This window comes from Halictus rubicundus, chromosome 2 (genome assembly GCF_050948215.1).
Source record: "Halictus rubicundus isolate RS-2024b chromosome 2, iyHalRubi1_principal, whole genome shotgun sequence".
NCBI classification, from domain to species: Eukaryota; Metazoa; Arthropoda; class Insecta; order Hymenoptera; family Halictidae; genus Halictus; species Halictus rubicundus.
In genome coordinates, this window is record NC_135150.1 from 6,197,270 (window position 1) to 6,215,896 (window position 18,627).

The 18,627-nt window shown below is 35.1% G+C and overlaps 4 protein-coding genes across 6 annotated transcripts in view; 2 read left to right on the forward strand and 2 right to left on the reverse strand.

Annotated features, from left to right (window-relative positions):
* Positions 1–670: 670 nt before the first annotated feature.
* Positions 671–3,716, reverse strand: Cog3 (conserved oligomeric Golgi complex subunit 3). The gene has a single exon (XM_076804165.1). The coding sequence runs from the start codon at positions 3,373–3,375 to the stop codon at positions 973–975; it is 2,403 nt and encodes an 800-aa protein (XP_076660280.1). The 5' UTR covers positions 3,376–3,716; the 3' UTR covers positions 671–972.
* Positions 3,717–4,910: 1,194 nt separating this feature from the next.
* Positions 4,911–6,020, forward strand: Rpl36 (ribosomal protein L36). Its single transcript, XM_076802657.1, has 4 exons — positions 4,911–5,047; positions 5,236–5,362; positions 5,657–5,791; positions 5,875–6,020. Exons 2-4 carry the CDS (start codon positions 5,237–5,239, stop codon positions 5,959–5,961), a joined length of 348 nt encoding a protein of 115 aa, XP_076658772.1. The 5' UTR covers positions 4,911–5,047; position 5,236; the 3' UTR covers positions 5,962–6,020.
* Positions 6,021–6,703: 683 nt separating this feature from the next.
* On the forward strand, positions 6,704–9,499 carry LOC143363938 (CDK5RAP1-like protein). 2 transcript variants are annotated; one of them, XM_076804470.1, is made up of 8 exons: positions 6,704–6,997; positions 7,161–7,536; positions 7,597–7,827; positions 7,896–8,103; positions 8,185–8,505; positions 8,578–8,899; positions 8,980–9,129; positions 9,236–9,499. In XM_076804470.1, exons 2-8 carry the CDS (start codon positions 7,194–7,196, stop codon positions 9,461–9,463), a joined length of 1,803 nt encoding a protein of 600 aa, XP_076660585.1. In that variant the 5' UTR covers positions 6,704–6,997; positions 7,161–7,193; the 3' UTR covers positions 9,464–9,499. The 2 variants fall into 2 exon arrangements, with proteins under 2 accessions (XP_076660585.1, XP_076660581.1); XM_076804466.1 differs by having other exon boundaries at positions 6,706–6,993.
* A 332-nt stretch (positions 9,500–9,831) lies between these two features.
* The window catches only part of Dgo (ankyrin repeat domain containing protein 6 diego), a 344,229-nt gene continuing 335,433 nt past the window's right edge, over positions 9,832–18,627 (reverse strand). For both annotated transcript variants that reach the window (XM_076804452.1, XM_076804448.1), the window contains 5 exons: positions 18,232–18,330; positions 16,752–17,903; positions 13,838–14,111; positions 11,311–11,550; positions 9,832–10,887 (listed from right to left, as the gene is read on the reverse strand). In XM_076804452.1, coding sequence (XP_076660567.1) covers positions 10,724–10,887; positions 11,311–11,550; positions 13,838–14,111; positions 16,752–17,903; positions 18,232–18,330 — 1,929 coding nt within the window. In that variant the 3' untranslated portion in view covers positions 9,832–10,723. The remainder of the gene's footprint in view (positions 10,888–11,310; positions 11,551–13,837; positions 14,112–16,751; positions 17,904–18,231; positions 18,331–18,627) is intronic.

The following is an 18,627-nucleotide window of genomic DNA, read 5'->3' on the forward strand; positions in this document are numbered from 1 at the left end:
TAATTAGAGATCTGGCTCCCATTCCGTTTTGCGTTTCCGTTGTTCGACCCGCAATCAGTCGCCACATATACAAAATTATAAGAGTAGCAGTGCTGACAGTGCTAATTAGCGAACATGGCAGTAAAAATTTGGTGTCCATTCCATTAATGAGAAACTATAAACACTTAGTATCAATAATATAAAAAAATCATACGCGAAGATTTCTAGATACAATCGGTGTACAAAGTATTCGTACACCTTTTAAAAACAAATAACTTTTTTAAAATTGGAGTAAACTGATTTATGCATTACTTAGTAAACTAAGCCTTCTAACATCTCCAAAAAATTCAAGCTGTTTGCTCCAATTTTAAAGAAGGTGTTTTTAAAAGGTGTATGAATACTTTGTACACCGATTATACATACTAAAATTGAGCGAATAAATATGATTCTTCAAAAAATTATTAAAATTCAAAAAGGAAATCATGCCAGGTGTTATATTGCATCACAATTTGCAATAATTAAGTTACTGTTGAAACAGGAAAAGACTCTCATGAAAACTTGTCGGAAACTGTATCGTAGTTAAACTATTCTCAAAAAATATTTGCTAATATAATTTGTTTATATAATTACGTCAGTTTTCATTTATAAAGTTAATTTGAGAAAGTAAATACCGATTTAAGAGTAGTACAAATTTTATTGTATTTAAGGTAATTTAATATCATTAATTATATACAACTTTATAACATAAAAATTACATGTTTGTAAAATACACAAAAATAAAACATTGCATAGTTTTTTTTTTAACATAGGACAGCATAAATTACAGTGATTTATAAAATTGTGACGTCCAAACTATGATATAGGAAATTACATTTTTCTATATACATTCTATGTAATTTACAATAGAATACGATATTTGCATTATATATTAACACTATAATTATATATTAACACGTGAACTATTAATATGAAAAGTTTGATCATTCATGTTGACTACGTTTTCTTTACATTTGGTGTGCCTTTACCATGAACAAGACTGGACGAGCTCAATATAACAGAAATTTGTTCTGGTAGTGGACAAGCAATTAAAAGAAGCTCCTCAGCATTATAATATTTACTCAATATCTGGTGTAATTGTGTAAATGCTGCGCATACGTTATTTTTTATTGGTCTAAACAGAATAAACTCTGTTTCTTTATTGGATAGATATAATTGCATCGATTGTTGAATTTCAGGACATTTAGATTTAATTACTCTTAATACCGAAGTGATTATTGCAGCAAGCTCTTGTGGACTTCCAAAAATATGTTCTTGAGGTTTATCTGAATTCTTAGTATTAACAAATAACTTTTCTTTATCTAATAATTTTAAAATTACATCTATCAACAGAAATGTTGCATGCTGTATAAGACGTTGACAAGTACATTTCAATTTACTATCTACATGTTTCCTGGAGTCTATTAGCTGTTCCTTCATTTGCGGTGCTCCTTCTAATAAAAACTCTAACAATGCATTATTTGACAGTGTAAACAGTCTGGAACTTTTTTCCAGTAAACCAAACGCTGCAGTCTTAACTTTAGAGAAGTCTAGACTGTACTCCTTTATAGTAAAGTCCACTTGAAACGGTGCAATTTGTTCACGTAATATTAACAAATGTTTTATTTGGAATAATTCTGCGTCTAAAGTTGATGCTCGTTTCTCAATTTCGTGCCTCGCATTTTCTATACTTTGAACACAGAGGGATATTGCTTCTTGACTCAAAGACTGAAAAACAGATCTATCTACGCATCTATATAATCTGGACAAGCAAACTAACGTTCTACGGACTGTAGGATACCACATCCCATGAAGATCTGCTGGCGAATTTCCCATATGCGTTTTTTGATAAATAGAGTCCATTATAATATGATTTCTAGAAACAGGTTCAATGAAATTGTCATCATTGGATGACACTGATATCCTTTTCATTTTCGTTTGCCGTGTTTCTTCTCGTATCGATTCTGCTATGTCCTCCATCATTTTTAATTTTTCTGGGTATGCTAAATCACCCGGTGATGGATTGTAGTTCAAAACATCAGATTGTAAGTAAAGGTGTGCACGAAAAACAAGTCTCTCCTGTACATCGTGCAACAGTTGTAGACAAATATTTCCAAACCCATCCAAAGGTTCAAAATTATTTTGTACATGCTCATCCAACATTTCAATTCTCAGAATACAACAAATTTCAGCCAATGTTTCTAAGTGATTAATATGAATAATAAACGGTCTTAGTGTGTCATACAAAGATGTACATAAGCTTTCTAAGTATGCTGTTAATCCACTGGATGTCTTAGAGAAGAATTCATAAAATAATTTGTATTCATCCATCGATGCATGTAATAATAGTGCACAAGAATTTCGTACCAGGCTACAATGGTCGCCATTGTATTTTTCTTTTACAGACATTAGGGATTTTTGTACACTAGAGCCTAATACTAATCCTCTTTGGCTCCAATAATACTGATGACACTCTGTCAATAAACTGTCATATTCTTGTCGTTTGTATGACTTTACTTCTATTTGTTCTATAACGGGCCTAACTTTTGATAAAATCGTTTGAAATCTTCCATAGAAAAGTGCTAACGCTGCATCAGCATTATCATGGGAGTCATTGCTATCCCTCAAATTTAAGATACTCTCTGTTGTTTTACTAAACAGCTGAAATACATAATTTTGTATCATAGATATTGCCTTGGACTGACAATGTTTATACTTAATTAAGTATGTATTACTCTCCTTAAATGATGGATTGCTTTGCACAAAGTCAATATTTATATCTATTTTATCCAGTATATTAAAGAACATCTCACTGTTCACTGATAACGTTGGCGCCTCTAATTTTTCCATCATCATATCAATATCTTTGAAGTATTTCACATACTCAGCGATGTTTTCTATAGTGGAATTTAATTTCCTCTGATCAGAATCGAGTTGTTCACTGGCATTATAAAGGGAAGTTGTTTTATCAGAAACTTCTGAATATTGTTTATACAAAGTTGTGAAGTCTTCCATTGCCTCTTCAATCTGCAGGCAAAGTTCATGGCACTCGTGTCGTCGATTTTGAAGTTCTTTAAGATATAACATGTACTTTATATCTTTTTTATCCATGCATTCTTTTTCTAATGAACTATAATGTTCCAGAAGGTCCTGATACCGTTCTATTTCTACTGACTTCTTATTTTTCTCGCTTGTGCTTGGAGTGTCATTTATATCATCGCTCTCCAGCGTCCTCGTGGAAGAGAATTCGTCTTCTAAACTTAATAAACAATCCTTTTGATGTTCGGTTAACGGTGCCAGTGGATCCTCTGACAGATCCCATTTGGTTAAGTTATTCGAAATGTTTTTCATTTTAGACATGATTTTTTGTCAGTAGGAATAACCGTTATAAAACGGACACTTTTGAGAAAAGTAATAGAACAGCGTATACTATAAACATGCCGCTTTGCAATATAAGTTAAAAAATTCACTTCAAAAAACTGACACCGCAGCAATTATGAACCATAACCATGAAGTTATGAGATTTGGATACCATAATGCAATCTGACCACCGGTAAGTACGAAATATGAAAGTTTAGATTAACGGTAACAAATTCTACAAACAAAATAAATTACAGTCACAGTACATTTCTTAAGTTTAACAATACTTATAATTACAATTGCATTATCCTATTTTATATAATTACTAATATCTTCTACACAAATATATATTTTAAACGGAATGGCAGCTAGGAAATTTTGCTTCGTCACGAATTCCACTGAAGTCCACTTCTTTCATTGATCTATACAGGGTGTCCCAAGAATGTTGTACTTCCTTGAAAGGAGTGATTCCCAAGATCATTTGCAGTTATTTTTTTCGTTATGAAAATGTTTTTTCCGGCTTTGTTAAGGAGTTATTAACGAAAAACACGAACCAATCAAAGCACGGCTACTGCGGGCTGATTCCAGCTTGGCGACAAGTCCCACTGAGCGTGGCGTTGGATTGGCTGAAACGAAATCTATCCGCTGTAGCCGTTTTGATTGGTTCGTGTTTTTCGTTAATAATTCCTTCATAAAGTCGTGAAGAACATTTTCGCAAACAAAAATGTTACTTCAAGTGGTCTCAGAAATCACCCCTTCCAAGAATGTCTACGAAACCCTATCCGATTCACAACTCTCTAGGAAAGACCAGGTCGCAGCTACCCGCATCCGAACAGGTCACTCAAGATATACTCACGAATTCCTGATAACTAAACAAAACCCACCGGAATGTACAACTTGCGCCGTGTCCAACAACATCCAACATATCCTACTCGAATGTCCTAAATTCTCTTCTCAACGATCCAGATTTTCCATCGAAAATGACCTTATGACAAATTTAAACGAGAACAATATTGGAAACGTCCTTTTGTTTTTTAAATCGATTGATATATATAAAATGTTATAAATTTGTTTTTGCTGTAACACACCTCAATGTAAAAATAACTGTAACCTTCTCTGTTATATTCAATTGTAACTGAAGTGGTCGCTAATGACCTAGTCGTTAATGCGACCACTTTAAAATAAACGTCTACAAAAAAAAAAACATTTTTGAGACATTCTGTATAGATCAGTCGCTCCTTTTCCTACTGGCATGGACATAAAGCAGACGAATCTAGCGTGCGCACGATACTCTGTTCTGAACTCCAACATCGAGTTTTAGAAATTAAAACTGGAAGCGATAATATAAAAATACAAAAGGTAAAGATTTATTACCTTTATTCATTATTTATTTATTAAAAATATGGTTAACGAAATGTATTATTTATTTCCCAAATAGTGAATTGAATAATTAGTAGCTTTGAGATTGCCGTTTAATAGTCACAATTTATTAAATTTTCTTCGAATTAAAGTCATATTATTCGTAATTATTTTAAAAAATTATGTGAAATTTGTCGCATACTTTGTAAATCAGACATGTTGATTTCCGGCGCGCGCGCATGAAGCTTGTGCGACAGACTCCTATTGAAAACAAGATCGTATCTCCTTCTGTGCGTGTGTTCGAGCCGTGAAGGTTTGTGTCAAATTGTATCGATAAATATTCTTGTGATCTTTATGAAATAATAAAATCTTCATAGTGAGACATACTCTTTCATGCCACTGCTATATAAAATATATAATATTGTCATGCAATATGAAGTTTTTATCATTCAGTGCATTTTTGTGTTCTAACCTCTAAATCTTGCAGTGTTATTTTTCCAGGATGGCACCAAGGTACGAGTTAGCTGTTGGTCTCAACAAAGGCCACAAGACTACAAAAATTCGTGTGGCAAAAAATGCTAATGAAAAGAAAAAGACGGTGTGTGTCTTGCCAGCCAGATTTAAAGGGGTTAGTATTTTACAAATGACTTACACATTGACTAGATTTAATGATTGGTTATTTATCTCCTCATTATATATTGTATCTACTTGGTTCGTAAGAATATTAAAAATTTATAACAATTAAATGTAATTCATAGTTTCTGTTTATAATATTTGATTTTCTGTATAAAAAATTACATTCTTCATTTTCCTTTTTGTTTGTTTGCATTTTTGTTACTTGAATTCTAACGTCATTCTGAGAAATAATGAAAAATAACGTAGCCACAATCATTAATAAGTTTCTGCAATTTTATCATTTTAGAGACAAACCAAACATAGCAAGTTTGTCAGAGATTTAATTCGTGAAGTAACGGGTCATGCTCCGTATGAGAAACGTGCTATGGAATTGCTGAAAGTTTCTAAGGACAAGCGTGCATTAAAATTCCTGAAGAGGAGGGTAAGTTCTTAAACAAATTTCAAAACTGAAATTTAACATAGATAAACAAAATGTTCAATACTTTCATATATTTAATTTTATAGCTGGGTACACACATTAGAGCTAAAAGGAAACGTGAAGAACTTGGAAACATCCTTGTCCAGATGAGGAAAGCAGCTGCTCATCATTAAGTAACGCATAATTAAATTTTTATAATATTACATATTAATAAAAATATATGTAAAACATATACTGACTTCTATTTTAATGAAAAATTACCTATCTCATATACTTTGTAGTGAATCGAAAGGTTAAATCTGTTGTCTAGGTATCGTGAATTACTTCATAAGATGAGCACAGAAATTGCATTTTACCCCTTTCCGGTTGTATCACTTATAATAGGGGTTATTTTGTTGGGAGATTCCCAGACTTCGACCAGAAAGGTTTAAGTTGCATTTTAACATTGTTTCTTATAGATAATTAATATTGCTAAACAATATGTACTTGTATAACTAATAAAAATTATATTTTATGGTTGGCTTAAAACAATGAACATTCAATGTAATTTTATCGTTTTAGCGTTTTTATAGCAAATAATTCTGTATTCTTATAATGAAATTCTTGAACATGGAATTTTGTTGACTATGAATGTCACATTTTAATTTTTTGTGAACTATTACATGTAACCAAATGTTTGCATTTACTGGTATATATACAGGGTGGGGCACCTGAATAACTCGGTTGCTATTGATGATAGAAAAAAACGTGTCAGACGAAACTTGTGTCGTTTTGAGGGTGCCATAATTCCATGTTAATAGTTTTTTTTTGTAAGTGGATACGTAGGGGACACATAAAGATCAACTCCGTTTTTTAAATTAGTATGATGCTCTACTTACAAAAAAAAAACATTAACATGGAATTATTCCACCCTCGAAACCACGCAAGTTTCGTCTGACACATTTTTTTCTAGCAACAACAGCAATCGAGTTATTCGCGTAGCTTGTTTCAGGTGCCTCACCCTGTATATACAATACAAGATGTGATTAGCTACTGATTGAGAACCACTGACGTTGAAAGTTATTCATTGAAGTAAATCTATAGTAACATAACCTTATAAAGAAACTGGGAAAATAATCGATGTGGAGTAAAATGGATTAATATATTTCTAAAATCTTCGATTTATACTTTTATATTAATAACGAATCTTTGTAAATCTAATCAGTGTAGGTATTATTTGTGTACAAGTGTGTTTTAAAACTAAATGCAAGAGAAAACGAAATAAATCTGTATATATACATAGTAATTTATGTAAAAGAAATGATATTGAATACAATATTTCAAATCAAAACATTTTGACAATTTTTATTTTCATATTCTTATTACATCATAGGATGTCCGATTGTGGAACTACTAAATATTAACTATGAACAGTAAAGGTTTTGTGCTATATTCACTGAAACAAATTAAATCATCTACACCGTATAATAATTTAACAAAAAGATGGTTTAATGAAACATATTCCACTCGATTTAAAAATGTATGTTCTCATAATACACAACATCGGACCTTGCATGTGACTGCAAATCAATCGCATTCTTCCAAAGAGATCAATCAAAAAACTATTACCAATCTGGAACAATTTAGAGATTTATCAAAAACTGGGCCTTCATTGAAAGATTTTATAGCACATGATGCCATACCTTTAGATCCCATCAGTGCACCGAATATCCCATATATAAAAGATATTAATGGCAGTAATCAAAAAGGTAAAATAATTGTGTATTAATATCTCCTTTATTTGTTACATAGTTTTGTTTATGTTGCAGTGTATTTTGAAGTTTATGGTTGTCAAATGAATGTTAATGACACAGAAATCATTTGGTCGATTCTAAAGTCACATGGTTACCAAAAAGTAGACACTATCAATAAAGCCAATATAGTTTTACTTGTTACATGTTCTATCAGAGATAGCGCAGAACAGAAAGTATGGAACAAATTAGCTAATTTGAATGGTATTAGAAGAAAAGAAAGACGTAAAATGAAAATTGGTTTACTAGGTATATCTACACATTTTAATATTTCCCAAGTTTCGTGACAAGTTATAAGACATTTATTGTTACATAAGGTTGCATGGCAGAACGTTTAAAGGACAAAATATTAGACAAAGGCAAGCTCGTTGATATAATAGCTGGTCCAGACAGCTATAAGGACTTACCGAGACTTTTGTGTGTGCCAGACGATGAAACTGCTGTCAATGTAGTTTTATCGTTTGACGAAACATATGCAGATATTACACCAATAAGATTCAACAAAGAATCCACTAGCGCATATGTGTAATGTTTTATGATATACTTAAAATTACATTTCATTTTATTAGCAACAGTCGATCATTGATATAATTTTTTGTTTTCCAGCTCAATAATGCGAGGCTGCGATAATATGTGCACATATTGTATTGTTCCATTCACACGAGGTAAAGAAAGGTCCAGACCAATGGACAGTATAATTAAAGAGGTCCAGTCTCTGTCTGATGAGGGTGTAAAAGAAGTGGTACTACTTGGACAGAATGTAAATAGTTACAGAGATATGTCGGAAAGAAATTTTCATATGCCTAATAATGAGGAAACACATTTAGCTAAAGGTTTCAAAACTGTATATAAAAGTAAAAAAGGAGGTCGGAGATTCAGTGATTTATTAGATGAGGTCTCTCGTATTAATCCGGAAATGAGAATAAGGTATCGCAGTTTTATACTATTTTAAAGACATGTATTTTTAAAAGTTACACAATTCATGAAAATCATTCTTAGATTTACATCACCACATCCTAAAGATTTTCCTGATGAGGTTTTACAATTGATAGCAGAGAGGCCAAACATTTGTAATGAAATTCATTTGCCAGTGCAAAGTGGCAACTCTATGGTTTTGGAAAGGATGAGAAGAGGATACACAAGAGAAGCATATTTAGATTTGGTGTACCATATACGCAGTATACTTCCTAATATATATATCTCCAGTGATTTTATTACCGGATTTTGTGGTGAAACTGAGGAAGAGTTTCAAGATACATTATCATTGATGCAATTAGTGAAATATAACAAAGCATACTTATTTGCATATAGCATGCGCGAGGTGATCTATAATTACATACGTTTCATCAATTAAGGTACGATATTAGTAACTATTATTACAAGAGATCCTAATACTTTTAGAAAACTACAGCTCATCGTCGCTATGAAGATGATGTAGAACCAGCTATAAAAAAAGACCGTCTTGAAAGAATGATTTCAACACATAGACCTATAACAGAGGAATTAAATAAATTACAGATTGGTCAATTGCAACTTATGCTTATAGAAGGGGTAAATCAATTTGAAATAACGCAATAGTGCTGTAACTGTAGAAATAGTAAATCATGTAATAAGTAAATAGGATTGAAACATAATCAAATTTTGAATTTTGTCTTAGGTTAGCAAAAGATCAGATAAGTTTCTTCAAGGAAGAAATGACGGCGGCACACGAGTATTGATTCCGAGTATGGACATACCTATCGAAAAAGACGCTGATACTAAAAGGCTGGTAAAGAGCGGTGATTACGTTGTTGTAGAAATTCAAAGCGCTAATTCTCATAGCTTGACAGGGACACCGTTGTATCATTCATCGATTACGGAATATTCATCGTTGCACGGATTATAAATAAAACATAACATTTGTTTTTCATCTTTTCAATTATTTAATCGTATTTTATCACTGCAGAATACATTCAGTTTTGAAATGAAAGAGACAAAGATCTACTTAATCGCACGAAACTAAATTTACATATTTGTTACTAATGTGATAATATTGTGAATAAAACAATCATGTACATAGTATTATACATGTATATAATAAATAGGCAAAACTTAATCTAATTTTGTGGTACATGGCAATCTATATGCAGACAATACATAACACACTTTTGTCGTAAAAGCTACACTTATGATACTTAAAATAATATACACTAGAGTAACAAAAAGATTATGCAACTAAGTTCCTCTTCTATTTAGCCAAATTTTGCTAAAGATAATTCGACATTTTTTCATCCTTGTGGAGTTTGTGTTAACGAATATTTTATTTTTAACCCTCCGACAGCGGTGCCCAGGTATATTATGACCCATAGTATCAATATCGTCATACAATTACTCAATATTGCTGTTACATTAGAAACAACAGAAAGAATAATGTGCCGACAAAAAGTAACATAAAAAATTTGTTTAAAAAATTTTTAAATAAACCCATAAATCAAATTGAAGCATCATCAATTCTACAGTCACAAAATTGGTTCGCTGTCCAAGGGTTAAATAAATATGTAATCGATAAAAGAGGTGTAGAAAATTTTAGGGTTGATGTGTAGTTTCTTACAGTTTGCCATATCTTAAAGTCCGACTATACAGGGTCCGGCCGAATAATATAGACTTACAGGGGGGCAGCAACATTTTTTTGTTTGACGCCTCGTTTTAGAGAAAATCGAGTTTAAAGATCCATCGGGCTCGCGTACTTTATATGCAGGAAGTAGAATTGATTGGTCATGATCAGACGCGTCAGACGATTCCTATCGAATTAGTTAGCACATGAACTCGCTGCATTTTCAAACTGGATTTTCTCGAAAACGAAGCTTTCGACGAAAAATTTTATTTTACTATTTTTTTCTTATTTTTTCATAAGGAATCACCCTGTACCCACCTTGTACATGTTATTCGGCCGGACTCTGTACATTATTTACAAAATGATAACGCAAAAATTCTTCAATTAAAAATCATTTTGTAGATCGTGACCTAAACAGAACAAACAGGTTCATTTGTACACAATGTTTTTGTCAACGTACGAACACCTTATTAGGTATACTAAAAATTACGTAATGTCGATGTGTCTTTGGAAGTATGAAAATTACGATACGCAGATAAAATTTTAAAGGTCTTAAACGAGGCTCGCGGTTCCGATATTAATGACAACGTTGTCGGCGCCGCGTTCGTAGACCGTGAGATCGTGGTTCCTGGGTTGTTCTAACAATGCCACCAGTTGTTCCCCGCTAGGAAATGTGTTTGTTGTGGTTGGAAGAATCACATCGCATTCCAATTGACCTGAAAGGTGGAAATGTAATCTTTTGTAAAAGTGCTGGAACCAAAATGACAGAATTAATTGAAATTAGAGGAATTCCAGTTTCTTCGTATTCAATGTACAACGTGAGCATAGACGAAATTTAGTCAAATTCGAAGAAAGAAAATATGAAAAATCAACTGTTCTACTTCTCATTGAAAAAAGATTATTACACTTTTCAAATACTATTAAAAATTAACAAATTTTTGCGTTAGAAAATCGCAAAATTGCTTTAAGTCTCTGTATTTCGTCTTTTTTTGGGATAATTTTACATCGATTTTCATTTGCGGCATAAAAATATCACTAATGCGGGTACTTCGAAATTTTTTAACGTTGGTAGAAGATTATGGCTATTGGTGTTAAAGGTCGCTGCAACTATCATGCAATTAATACAGAGTAACTCTTACCTGATAAGGAAGGTGAAGCACCTTTGCTAGAACCGTACATGCGGGTGCTGTACCCTGAATCATTGTGTGCATCATGCAAAGGCGGTGTCGGGCTATAAACCGCATTGCGGGACCTATATGGCATTCTGGCTATGCTGTCGTAATGCACGTGCTCCGATATCACTCCTTTTCCAGTGATCGCCCCGCTAAGTGCTTCCGGTTGCTCGTCCTCGTCTCCTTCGCTGCTCTCGCTATCATTACCTACGTTCGTTGCGATAATATTAAAAACGTTCCCCGGAATTATAAAACGACTATGTTGAACCCACGCTTATTAATCGAACATTTGTAATCATCTTTTGCATTAAACCTTTTCAAGTTATCGGTTCGCTTCATTTTTTACTACAACTGTCTTCAGCTGCATAATCTTCGTAACCTGTATTTCGTTTTACATTATTTTACTTGTTAGTTTTGTTCTTATTGTTGCAGTCCTATTTTCCTCTTCTTTTTCTTCAGTTCTTTAACCCTTCAGGACGACGTCTGTGCGCCGTACTAACTCTAAAGAATATTTCCAAATTTATTATACAAGATTAGAATCATTAGAGGCGGCTTACTTTCAAATATTATAAGATAAAATCTAAATCTTCAGGAGATTATAGTAACATTTGTAACATCATACAACTTTGGTCGTACATGATGACAGTCCGATGTCGTCCTTGAAGGGTTAATTTCGATTTTTAACTCTTATTTATTTGAAGTATAGTATTAAGGCTTTAGTTTTAGCTTTCATTCACTTACGAAGAAATGACCTTCAATACTTATTATACATTTTTAAAGGAAAAATTAAATACGATCGTCGCGTCAACGTTGAGTATCGTTAGCGTGACATGTCTTGCAAAATATGTATTTTGGAAATGAAACATAATTTGTAACTTCAACCAACATCATCCACAAGATGAAAGTTCGCTTCAGCGCTTGGAGGTAAGATGCATGATTTTCTCTTACATGTTTTAATTTTTAAGTAAATCGAAGAATCTCCGCCAGAAGTGGCGCATTTTAGGGATCTTCCAAATTTTAATTATTGTTTAAACATGTGTGAATATCGCCTTATTAATGAGAATCTATAGGATATTCTGCGAGAATATTCTAACTTCTCTATAGAATATTCGTAGTATTATCTAGCTACTATTGTTAAAACACAATACACCTTCGAAGTAAAAAAATTGCATTTTCCAAATTCGATATCTTGAAAACTACACATAGGGATGAAATAAAAACTTTCCAGATTCGTATTCAACTCGCGAAGATCTGTTTGGAATAAATCTACAGTCAGTGTCAAAAGTATTCCTACACGTTTTAAAAACAAATAACTCTTTCAAAGTTGGACCAAATGGTGTGAGTTGTTTTCGAGATGTTAGAAGGAGTAATTTAGAAGGTTTTAATAAAATCTAGAAGTTTTTCTCCTAAAATTTAGAAGTTACACGAAGTTTCATCGTATTCGATCAAGGTTGCTATGAAATATAATTCATTAAAAATGGCAGAAACTGCAAAAATTGCAATCTTGCAATGTCTACAGCTTTTATAGGCACAGATAAGAAACTTAAAAATCGCGACCTCGACTTTTGCTTCGCAATTGCGGCCTATGGTAATTTAAAAACAAAAAAATTACATACACATTAGCTAGTAAACGAATGCTTCTAATATCTAAAAAAATTCAAGGTGTTTGGCCCTATTTAAAATAGCTATTACACTGATTACTTTTGACACTGAGTACTTTTTACACTGATCGTAAGTATTGAGCACTGTTGTTTATTTTCTGATAAACTGATGTTAACCCATTGCCCTACAATATCGAGTCATACGATAAAGATTCTGAACAGAGTCTAATAAATATGTATGTTATTAATTTCCTTTAAACCGAAATAAAATTCTATTTTGGTGTTGTTAACCCTTTCGTTACGGGTGCCGACTATAGTCGGCATCCACGTGACGACCTGTGTACAGTGAATTCTCGTTATGAGTCAGTTGCGCCGTTCTGGTGACTGACTCTTACAATTAGACGAAATCTGAGGTTGTCGCCGAGTGTCGCATTTCAAATACACAGGGCTGGAAACCTAAGAGTCATATGCGTCTATAAGTTATAAAAGCCTATGACTACTAAGCGATAGTGACAAGAAGACTGAGAAAATGTCTTTCTCCGATACAATGTTGCACGTAGCTCGAAAGACGGCTCTCGAGCTCCGGTCCCTCACCACGGTGGTGTGGGTAGTTCCACTGAGACTCCAAATTGTAAGGTTGGCACTGACTCACTAAGGTTCCACTGAGTGCCGACTATGTGCACACCTTTTGGCGCGGTGTCACGTTCAGTGGTGGTTCTCCGGCGGAGCGGACTGCCGTAACGAAAGGGTTAATGTACAGCTATTGAAGAACATATAGACACACAATAGATATAAATTTTCTCTCTTTTTTTTTTAGGAAATTAGAATTACAAAAAAGTTCTAATCACTGAAACCGTAAAATAAATCGTGCAAGGGGTTAAATATGTTTTTACCTTCCCCATGCCATCCGTTTCCTACACCACCCTGGGGCTGGACCCTTTGATTTTGAGAGCACTGGCTGTTCTCGGGGCTGGTTGGTTCACTGCTTCCGGAACGCGTGCCTCGCCAGCCGTTATGCATGCCAGGCACTTGTTGAAATCGCTTGATCATCTCGTGAACGCTACGTCGCCCGGAAGACCTCCATTCGTTCAAGTTGTCGTCGCTCTTCCGCGTTGTGCTGCTTTCCTCTTGGCACGAGTTCATCCCGTGATCCCGACTTGATAGATCCTGTTAATTGAAGATCATAATTGTTCGGGTCAAACGATACCGAAACTGTACCTCCGTTTCGAAAATTATTTACAGAACCTCTGTTCAACCCTTCAGGAACGACATCGGTACATCATAGCGATATCGTACATCATATCTACTTTCTAGAAATTGAACATGGTTATGAAAAACATCAAACAGTCTAAAGTACTTACAAATTACGGTAACATGATTTAAACTACTCATTTGTATCATTGCGCGTAAAAGGATCGATTAATGAAAGGTCGATTTTTATTGATAAATAAATTTAATAATAACGTTTCTAGATACAAACGTTTATCAGGCAAACGAACAAAAATAGTAGCGAAAAGTATCGTATAAATTAATTACGATCTAAGTATTTAACAACAGTAATTTAACATATTTAATCGATAAAAGCAATTTGTATTGTGAACCAGTGAATCCACCCTGAGTAACGTAATCTAATTATTTAATTTCGGATTATTATACAGGGTCTACCCGTTAAGTTTTGTCACCATTTTTTAGGCATTTCCGGTAGTGCAATTAAAAACTGTTTCAGACAAAAGTTTATCAGTACTTAGTGAACTACATGTTTGTATATTCCTAAATCTGAAAAAATACTTTTTACGTAAAAAAGTAAAGGATTTATAGACATCATAGGATTATTGCTGACCTCGAGACGAATTCAATTGTGTATTTTACTATGACCTTGAAATTACGTCAAACTCGAAAATTTTGTGCAAACGTAATTTTAATGAAAAATTATTTCTTACAAAATAAATCAGGTTACATCAGATGTTCGAACTGCGATCCATCTTTTATGATACAGGACTTCGCTCTTTGTATTAGATTTTTCGTTGTCGCCATAATTGGGGCGTCTCGGTTTATGTTTACTTTCGTAGCTTTCCATATTACATTTGTATTTATCACGTACGCTTCAGAATCATCAGTTTGTCATCGTGTCATCGATCTAATCAGCTTATTGGCAGCATTGTTTCAGTCGTAGTTTAGTGTATCACGATTAGATCTTTCAGGGTGAATAAGTTTTCAAATACAGAAAGATGTGATATGTTATTTATTTTCATTGAATGTGGAAAAAGTGCACGCACGGCGAAAAGATTGTACAAAGAACGATTTCCAAACAGGGTTTGTAATTCTAGAGAAACGTTCCGTTATCTTCAAAAATCATTGCTTTTACGTGGTAAATTTCCTGATGGGAACCATCCTAGTCTCAGTAGACCCGTCACAAATGAAGACAATGCAATATTAGTGCTAAGTTATTTTGAAGCCAATCTGCACGTATCTCTTCAACAAGTTGCAAAAGAATTGAATATGTCAGTTAGAAGTATTAATAGAATTACAAAAAGATACAAATATCATCCATTCAAAATGGCATTAGTTCAAGAACTGCGTGTTACCGATGGACAGTGGCGATTAGAATTTCTGGCGTGGCTAGCTGCTGCTAATGATGAGGATCTTGAAATTTTTATGAAAATTATGTAGACAGACGAAACTAAATTTACAAATAATGGTGTTTTCAATAGCCGAAATCAACGTTATTGGTCAACAGAGAATCCATACTGGACGTGAGATCGCAGCTTTCAAATTAAAATTAGTGTCAATGTTTGGTGTGGTATTTTAACTGGTCACTTAATCGGACCATATTTCTTTGAAGAAAATTTGACAGCTGCTCGATATTTTAACTTTTTGGAAGAAAAACTTCCACACTTACTGCAAGACATTTTACTGAACATTAGGAACGATATGTACCTTCAACAAGATGGGTGCCCTGTCCACAATGCTGTTATAATTACGGGATATCTTAATAACACGTTTAGAAATCGTTGGCCACCGCGTTCTCCGAATCTGTCTCTGTTGGAATTTTATCTTTGGGGATATCTGCAATCCGTTGTACACGACATACGAATAACGTTCCAGAACTTCGGAATCGCGTACCAACTGCATGTAATAACGTAAAACGAGATGACCTAAATTATGGCGACAACGAAAAATCTAATACAAAGAGCAGAGATCTGTATAATAGAAGATGGATCGCAGTTCGAACATCTGTTGTAACCTGATTTATTTTGTAAGAAATAATTTTTCATTAAAATTACGTTTGCACAAAATTTTCAAGTTTGAGGTCATTTCAAAGTCATAGTATAATACGCTATTGAATTCGTCTCGACGTCGGCAACAATCCTATGATGTCCAAAACATATGGTGCCATTTAAAAAAGTCAAGGTGACCTTTAATGTTTTACGTAAAAAGCATTGTTTGAGATTTAAGAATATGCGAAGATGTAGCTCATCAAGTACTGATAAACTTTTGTCTAAAACATTTTTTAATTGCACTACCGGAAATGCCTATAAAATGGTGACAAAACTTAACGGGTAGACCCTGTATAAGAGAAGATTTTTAAGCTTCGTTGTATAGAGAAGCCTATCAATAGGTTTCCGGTAGATAAAGCGTTCAAAAGATAAAATATCTGATAACTAGCGTTTTTCTTGAATTCCATACCGTGGCATTAACAAGATGTTCAGAGACACGACTGCCGCGTAGCTCGTTAGAGCCGCAGCCTAATCAACACCTCCATAAAACGCATTGTAACTAGCAGAAGAAATCCGATTGCACACTCACGCGCTGTTGATGGACCTGTTGTCTGGATCCGATCGACGGCGAGGAAGCTGCCCCGAGCGGCGAGCTGCGATCCTGCTTGATCACACCGTCGAACGTCTCGTTCAGCCTGGGCGGCACATCGAGCACCCTCAAGGTTGACCTCGAGATACCGGAACCCGTGGGTAGATCTCTCATGGATTTGCTAAGTCTAGGTATGGCGGGTATATCAAGATCGTCCAAGCTGCCGCGGTGTATCGGCGTCTCCCCCGGGATCTCGAAACTTCTATCATGGGGTCTGTCGTCCAGCAAATCCTCCAGTGATCTGGCTCGAGCCGGTGGTAGGGACTGATCGTTGGCGAACGAGGGTTTCGCCGGTCTCTCGCTGTGCCTGCCTCTTCCGCCGCGGGACAAGCGTTGCTGAAGATGCGTGTGTCTCTCGTCGCACTTGGACCTCTCCGCCGCCACGCATCTGGTCAACTCGGAGATCTGCCCTCTGGTTCTCCTCTCCAGGTTGGCCACCTTCAGGTCGAGCCTCTCGTGAGCCAGATCTATGTGCGCCTTCAGTTCCGCTTTGTCCCTCTCAAGCTTGGCTTCCATGTGTCTGAAGAACGGCGCGCAGTAGCAGGTGTAACCGACTCCCACCGGACCTTTCCTGATATTGCCAGCGAGGTCCAGGTAATACTGTTCTCCACGGGCCAGCGGATCCGGTGGTAGCGAGTCCAAACGCGGTTGCGGAAACGCTTCCGGGTCGGGATAGTAGTGGCATCCGTACGGGGACCACTGCCTACCCATCACCGCTTTCTCGAAATGGACCTTGTTCTGCTTGCCGGACGATTTGTGCTTCTTTTTCTCCTTCTTCGTGCAACTGTCCCTACTGCCGCTGGTACCACTACCAGTCTTCTCTCGCTTCTTCTCGCTCTTGTTACTCTTCCCGTCGACCTTGTCTACCGTCGCGGCGGAGTCCTCCTCCCGACTTTTACTCCGCGTTCTGCTCTTGCTTCGCGCTTTACCGATTATCTCGAGTATCTCTGTCAGGTTCTTGCGCCGGGCTATGTCCTTCGCTGTTTCCCCTTGCTTGTTCCGTAGGCTACGGTCGCAGCCGGCCTCCAGCAGGATCCTCGTCAGCTTTCGACGGCCCATCGCCGCCGCGATATGCAACGCCGTGTCACCGTTCTGCGTTAAGATAATCGTTAAGGCCGATTTGTACTATCCGCTCAAACACAGAACGGTTCCGTTTAGCACCGATCAGACAAACATTCCTTAATGTATTTAAATATTGCATGTACACTGTACCGGCAAAAATGAAGAAACATAAAGATATATACTCTGATATTCATACGTTGAAATAAGAAATAACGTTGAAGAGGTTACATTCTATGAATTTTCAACAAAATTATTTATCGCTACCAATAGTTTCAAGATTTGCATACCTAGATAGATTGTTTAATTTTTATGCTTAATGTTTTTGAGGCCAATTTCTACTATTAATTATTTGACTTACTTTGTTTTGATCCGAGACCCGACAAAGCGCAGAGATCAGGATACGCGTGACTCCGGCGTGACCATATCGCGCAGATGTGTGAAGAGGCGTGTCTCCATACTATAAGAAAATTTTTAATAATACAATAGAAACGGGTAAAAAATTTCATGCCAAATGAGGTAACTTGAGAGTTATGATCTGACAGCAAATAAATTGTTATTTACAGTACAGTTACAGTAATGAAACCGAACTTAATTGTAATTAAGAGTAAGAGTAATAGCTTTGATAGTACTATATTATCTTTACATTTAATTACATTATTCTGCAAAAGATAATGTAAAATGGTATTTCTAGTAGAAAGTGTTTGATAAAAATCGCGAATATGATAACCGAATGTATTATTCGCATGCATATTAG